General features: G+C 33.3%; 1 protein-coding gene across 1 annotated transcript; it reads left to right on the top strand.

The window, feature by feature from the left end:
• Nucleotides 1-513, top strand: HELRODRAFT_169490 (hypothetical protein; the record flags this gene model as incomplete). Its single annotated transcript, XM_009015293.1, has 1 exon — nucleotides 1-513. One exon carries the CDS (start codon nucleotides 1-3, stop codon nucleotides 511-513), a length of 513 nt encoding a protein of 170 aa, XP_009013541.1.
• Nucleotides 514-8,124: the final 7,611 nt, after the last annotated feature.

Here is an 8,124-nt window from a genome sequence, read left to right as displayed (position 1 = left end):
ATGGAAGATCTCAACGTCAGCAGAGACTGCAAAACTACAAAAAACTTTAAAAATTTTGACAAAACCTCCACCACCACCACTACCACCAGCAATGACACCAGTGAACAAAACACATCCACAAAAATTTTGGGCCAACAACATCAACACGAACCAGCACCAGCAAGAGCCACATGCCATAGATATTTATCTCGTTACGTGAACAAATTAAAATCTTCCCTCGAATGTTGTTCACTGATCAACGTCATCATCGCCATCCTCTTCATTCTCGTCATATTCCAATATGGAGTCTCGATTAATTGCTACTTTCAGCTGTCAACAGCTTTGGACAGGTTGGATAACATTGACAGGGAATTTGAGCAAATAAAACTGCAACAACTGCACAGGTACACAGACTTACAACAACAACAACCACAATCATTACATCAGCAAGAACAATCTTCAGATGAGCAACAATCTCAGCAATTACAACATCAACAACAATATCATCAACTTCTCAACGAGGTGGTCTATTAAATTTTTTCTTCATGTAAATCTTTTTCAAATTAAAAAAGTATTCTTTTTATTTGTTTGATGATGGATATATGAGCAAGAGAGTTTTTCAAAAATACTTCCAGTCGTGCGATGTGATGTGGTGTTGTGTGATGTTGTGTGGCGTTTTGTGGTGTGGTCTAGTGTTGTGTAGTCTTGTGTAGTGCTTCAATCTGTGCCACCATACGTCCAATGCATTCTTTCAATGAAATTATTCATTACCAGATGCACGCTATTAAACTGATAATAAATTGAAAAACACATATACAAGTTAATTACTGTCGAACCGAAATGCATCCTCACCAAATTACTTCTGCCGTTGATTTGAAGATTAATTGATGTTTTTGCTGAGTTCGGTGTTGTTATTTATATATATATTCCTTCACACAAATATTTACTTGATTAACCTGTTGAATGAATGGATGGATGGATGGATGGATGGATGGATGGATGGATGGTCGGATGGATGGATGGATGGATGGATGGATGGATGGATGGATGGATGGATGGATGGATGGATGGATGGATGGATGGATGGATGGATGGATGGATGGATGGATGGATGGATGGATGGATGGATGGACGGATGGTCGGATGGACGAATGAACGAATAAACGAATGAACAAATGAACAAATGAATGAACGAACAAATGAATGAACGAACAAATGAATGAATAAATGAATGAACGAACGAACAAGCAAACAAATAAATGAATCGTTAAATAAATAGATAAACAAATAAAATACGTATAAATGAAAAGCACAGTTGTGTGTGTTGTGTGTTGATTTAATGGCAACTTGTTACTGCAGTTAACATTGTGGAGGTGTATGTGGTGTGTTTGTTGGGTTCAAACATGAAGAAGAAGATGATGATGATAATGATAATAACAATAACAACAATAATAATAATAATGAATATGAATATGATGACGATGACGATGATAACGGTTGTGATAGTATGATGAAAATGATAACAATGGTAATAATGATGATTGCATTGATGATGTTTAGAAGATGATGATATATTGATATCGGTATCATGATAACGTCTACCAATAAATTTCGTAAGTATCGTTAAAAACTATTTTGTTTCATATTAAATTGCATAGAACCGGTAGATTTCTTAGCTATATTTCAGTTCTCATTAAGCCTTGTCTAAATATTTTGTTGAATCTTCATAATTCTTCAATTGAACAATTTGTTGGCGGAGTTGCTTAATATTGTTTTTTTTCTATGGATTTGTTTCTATTCAGCATTTGGTTAGTAGACCAACTTTCATGACGTGCCTCTTATTGTTTGACCAAAATGTGCATGGAGAATTTCAAGTTTCCTGTCTGTTGATGTTTGCACTCCTCACTTCTTCTCAAGGAAATCATGTTTGCACTCCTCACTTCAGCTCCAGGAAGTAATCTCGCTAACGAACACCCAGAGAAGGCTGAACAGTTCCAAATATTTCCTCGCTCGTTAATACTTTTCGAGCTGAAATCACTTAACGCTTTTTTGCGAAACAACATACCCGTTGGTCATGTGTGGGTCATTTAAAACATACTAAAACTAACACCACGCACGCACACACACACACACCATACCATACAGACAGACATATACAACGACAATGACAACGACGACAACAGCAATGTAATGCGTTCGTTGTAAGAATAAAACAGATGATAACCACAATGATGCGCTTCGCTTCGTATTGCATGTACTTTCGCAGACCATAAAACATCAGTTTGAAAAAACAAATGCCTAGACGGTCGGCCGGTTAATGCGAATGAAGGATCGGAATGTTTGAGGCCATTTGAAGAGGAGTTCGAAAATTATTGAAATGTTTGTTTGGTTGAATTCAGGCAGCATGTTGTTGTGTGTTTATTGTTTTCACTTGCTTGTTTCTTGTGGGTGTTGTTACCGTTACAATTTAGAGCGCGCAGAAGTTTGAAGGCTGATTTATGATTTATAGAATGCTTGTTGAATGGATTTTGATTGGTTGATTGTTTGTTGATTGGATATTGATTGACGAATTGGTATTGAGTGAATTTTTATTGGTGGATTGCTTGTTGAATGAATTTTGATTGATTGCTCCTTTGCGCGCTACTGGCTGATTGGTTATTGATTGGTTGTTGAGTGATTGTAATAGAGAATGTTCTCCAGCCTCAAAATTGCTGGGTTTTCTGCATGTTCATCATTCCCTCATAAAATTCAACTGAAATCATCGATAAGTAATGCAAACAGCTGTGACTTGTGAGTGTATGCAACGAAAGAGGACAGAAGTTTGATACTCTAAGAGTGTTGCGGTTTGAAACTCTAAGAGTGTTGCGGTTGCGCTAATGTATGAGAACATCAAACCAGAAAGAGCAGTGCGCCGAAGTGAAAAGAAGAAAAGGATAGTATTCGTTTGGACAGACTGGACACGTGTTTCGTCCCTACCGGAGACTCATCAGCAGCTCATGTACCTATCAAGATAGTATCGCAGTTTCTTCTTATATAGCCCCCACAATTTACTTCGTTAGTTTGAGGTGTTTCCATAAATTTTTGAAGATAGTTAGTTTTAATCGTTAGGATTTGCGACCCGATAAGAGGCACAAAGAAAGGAAACCAGATATCAACGGAGTTTTCATCGCATATCTAGAAAACGCAATGAACAAAATGAAATGGAATACCGGTTTACCAGACACACATCAACAAGTTGCTATTCTAGAAGGCTATCTAGGCAAAGCATTTGGCAATGACGGTGGAAACGTTGAAAAAAAGGAGATCCAAATTAACTGTGAATATTAGAAAAACAAATGCAATAGTTTTTTGAGCATACGAACATTATAAAAGTAATTGTAAATAGAAGGGAAATGGAATACATTGAAAAATTTACCCGTCTTGAAAACAACAACACATGAAACTGTTGGAAAGAAATAATTATAATAATAACGATAATAATAATAATAATAATAATAATAAAAGCAAAATGACATCAACATAAAATTCATGAATAAGCTTGGAAAAAATGGAGAATCAAGTACGAAAAAAAAATGAATGTACTATGGGCATGTGACAGCTATATAAAACATGAGAGACGACTAAAAAGAGCATAATTCAAAGTACTGTTTGAAAGGCAATGCTACAGAAATATAAATAAAAAACAAACACATTTCAATTTTTGGCACGATGCAAACCAAAACTCAAAAAAAGATAACCCAACAAGAAATGTACAGATGACCACACAAGGAATGTACAGACAGATGACACGGTGGAATGGTGTGGGATGAATTCGCAATATACATGCATTACTTTACTTACAACCAATTCTAAAAAATTTGATTAATTAGTGTGTTCCTGCATTATGATTATATAGTCATAATCATAGTTTAATTAGATGAAAAATTACTCTATAATTGATGTTTGTGCACTGTGAATGTTTTTTTTAATATGTAATTATTGAAATGAAATGTAATAAATAAATAAAATTAAGTAAGTTATTATTAATTAAGTATTTAATTATAACTATAATGTACTATACTATAATTATACAGTAATTAATTAACTGAAATTAAGTAATAAATGATTCTGTGAAATATTTTAAAATGGTAGGGCCCGAAACAACTGACTATTTTTGTATTGTATGAATGCCTATTTTTAACCATTTTTTAAGTCGAACTTTAACATTAAGCATGTTATAACAAAGAATAAATCCATTAACACGTGTACTGACACGGTTTTGTAGACAAAAATTTTTTGCTAATGAAAGATTTAAAAAAATAGTCTTTATTTCATAGAAATAAATAAATAGCAATTGTTTTTACGAAAAAAATGAGAAACAAAAAAATTGTGAATATGTTTTTAGAGAAAAAATTTAGTTTCAGTCAGTTTTTTTTAATTAATTTAGAATTCTTCAAGAGACTTGCATTATATAAATATTCAGTATTGAAAACAAATTTCACATTTTATTAAATTCTCACCCCAAGATATTTTTGAAACTGAGCAAATTTACAAATGAACACAAAGCGATGGTGTGCATTAAATAAGCGCAGATGAGTGGTTAAAACGACAGGGCATAATGTTGCATTGGCAGGTCTTAAAAGTCTGAACAAGTATGTACGAAGAATCGGAATGATGATTTAAAGTAAGTTTTCATGTATCGTACATACGTAGCACGTACATGTACACGCTCCTGCATTAAAACATATACCGCCATGATGCCACTCCAGATTTCTGCCTTCATTTCAGGGGATACATCATATGAACACTTACATTTAATGCAATGAAGACATTTACTAAGCATTATCTTGGCAAGCAGTCAATCTTTTACATATCAGTGTATGAAGATATGCACGTGCAAGTGCATACATCGATAAAAGTATTCAAACGACTCATGTCTGCTTGGATTATCTACATCTTTCGTTCCTCTATAGAAAAAAGTTAACCAAAGGATGTAAATCTATCCAAACTTGAGCTCATAAATCGTTTGCCACTGAAACAAATTTTATTGTGAGTGAGGTGTATGAAATGGCAGACTTGAATTGAAGCCCTACTGCCAAACAATCTTTCAACAAACATTTTGTGTTGATAATATTTGGTGTGTGCGTGTGTGTCACGTATTTAATAGCTACATACTTGTTTTATGTTGTTGTACCAAAATATGTTATTAAAAGTTTGTTTGTATGTGTTTTTGACTGTATCTAAGTTTGTATTTGAGTGTAGGATGTGTGTGCAAATGTATGCTTGAATCTAGGGACTTGGAGACTAACTTTTGTGTATGTGTGTGTGGTGTGTGTGTGTGGTGTGTGTGCGTGTGTATGGTGTGTGTGTACGAAGGTAGGAGTGTGTCAGAGAGTGCATGTGGGTGTATGTTTCAAAACTATTTGAAAGTAGGCAGGAATATTTGTATATAATCAGATGTTGATAATTAAGAACAGAACCTTGGACGGAGTTGGTACTGAGAGGTGGTGTTTGTTGTTGTTTTTTTTTGTTGTGTGTGTTGTTGTTTGTTTTTGTTATATGTTGTTGTGTGTTGTTTGTTGTTTTGCGTTGTTGTTGTCGTTGTTTGTTTTGTGTGCTGTTTGTTGTTGTTTTGTTTTTTTGTGTTGTTTATTTTTTGTTGTCGTTGCTTGAATTGTTTGGCTTTGATTGCGGTGTGATGTTGTTAATTTTGTGCTTGCTACTGTTGTTTTTGTTGTTTTGTGTTTATTCGTTGTTTTAAGTTCTCATTTGCTCTGTGCTGTTGAAATAGAATAATTATTGCTTGTTAGGTTGATAAAAAATATTACAAAATCCAATCAAAAAACCAACATGAAAATGAGATGAATTTATGATTAAAAAAAATTAAAGAAATAATTTTTATTCAAATTTTTTAGATAGTTTATCTGTAACTTTATAATATTCAATAAAAATTAAAAGGCACATTACATTGTACGTGGCACTTTCATTCAGTTGTTATCAGAGCATGCGCGCGTGTCTGGACGCTGTTTGTTGTTTCGTTGTTTCAGTGCTCTGTAATTTTATTAAAGTGAATGTACCAAACGTTTGCTTGCTGGTCAAACAACATTATTCTCTCTCTCTCTCTCTCTCGCTCTCTCTCTCTCTTTAAACATCTTCTATTGTTTTCTTTTATTTCAGCAGAAGGCTTCTATAACATGCATTTCAATTTATTTGAAGATTATTTTTAAAACAGAAGAATGCATACTTTGTTGAATATTTGAGACATAACATTTGTTATTAATTCAGAGAAGTTGTTGATTCACACAAGTTCACATAGGCTATCAAACAAGTTCAACAAGCGATATGTTGTAACTTATTGAAAGAAATGGGCGGGTATCTTATGATGATACGTGCGTGCGTGCTGCATGAAATTTACTTTTTCAAAAATTTTAATGCAGTTTCATTTGGTTTAAATGTTCAGCAAAATTGTTTTTAAAATTTAAAAAAAATAAAATATTATTAAATCAATTTTTGAAATTATTCACAATTTTATTTAATTTTTCACTTGTTGACGCATGCTGTCAATGTTCCTACCACCCGTTTGATGATTTTCGTCATTGAAACTTCATACTCAGAGTATATTCCAAACTTCGTACAACATTATGATTATTCTTCTCAGCAGTTTCATGACCATTTATTAATTTTTTAAACCACGACCAAATGAAAGTACCAGACCATGGATTTCTGGATTCTGCTGGATGAAAATCTGTCTTGTGTTCGTGTGAGCGCTACACAGAAATGCGGCCGTGTAACTTAACTGTGCTTAACTATTTACATTCCGGCGCACCAAACTTCCGATCTCATTTATTGTTTGATTTACTATTGAACTGTTTGAGAAATGTTTAAGTTTTTAATATTCAAATTTTTATATAAATTGAATTACTATTAAAAGGGTAAATAAATGTTCAGCAGTCATATGCAAAATTGGATGTACCTCGATCAAATGCAGCAACAGATCAGGGAAACAACCTTTCTTTTTACGGATACCCGTTAAATAATCCTGATTTATTGTTGAAATGGATTTGAGCAAATCCTTAAAAAAAGTTTCACACCAACCAATTATTCGGGGATTTGTCCTCTCCATTTTGTACCAACCAATTTTATTGATGAATCTAATGAGTCTTTCTAAAGATAGTTGGTGAAATCAAAATCTACAGGTTATTCTGATATTAAGAGACGAAAAAATGGTTAAAAGTAGATGCAGTTCCATCAAAATGTAAATGCATACTTACATATCTCTTAACAACACCAAGATCTGCAACAAAATCCTCAGCTGCAAACTTGAGGAATTACTTAGTCGATGATTGAAGGAAAGCACAACTCCCTCGGGCTTAGACTACTGATAGACAATTCGCTTTCAAATTTATAAATTGGAAATAAAATAATTGATCCAAAGTTTTCATTAATGTTGATTAATGATGAGCTTGAATTTTGTATGTCATGATGGAATTGAGTTTTCATGAAGTTTTTTGAAAGGCATAATTGACACGTCCTTGACAAGAATGAGTCAATTGATAAATCTTATTGCTCGAATGAACTTATATTTATTACTTCATCAAAAATAAAGTCAGGTGAACAAAGAGATGACTTTAAATCAACTAAAGAATTACATGGAAATATTAGATGACAGCGGAGATTGTTTTTGAGTAAGGTTTAATATAATATAAAGATAATATTATTTCAATGATTCGATGGTGCTATAATGACGTTGTAATTACGTTGTAATGCTGTTGTAATGATTTTGTAATGATGTTGTAATGACCTTGCAATGATTTGATTATGACGTAATGGTTTGAATATCTTGCAACAATCAACATGCAAGTTAGCACAATCTTGAAAATGAAAAATTCTAAACAACGACCTTTAGTTGCTGAAACCTGATACGTACGTACGTACATGTGGCGTTTGTATTTCTGTGTATATGTATATCCGTATGATGTGTATATGTCTGCGTTTGTATGTATTTATGGGGTATTTGTGTGTACGTTTGTATGTGAATGTGTGGTGTTTGTATGTATGATAATGTATGTAACAACATATATTGTATATGTACCAAGCTAAGCCTTGCTCTTTTTCATTTATTCAGTTGGTAACCTAACTTTGGTTAAGTTGGACAACTCTCTAGAA

This window comes from Helobdella robusta (genome assembly GCF_000326865.2).
Source record: "Helobdella robusta unplaced genomic scaffold HELROscaffold_15, whole genome shotgun sequence".
NCBI lineage: Eukaryota > Metazoa > Annelida > Clitellata > Rhynchobdellida > Glossiphoniidae > Helobdella > Helobdella robusta.
This window is presented reverse-complemented; position numbering and strand designations above follow the sequence as displayed.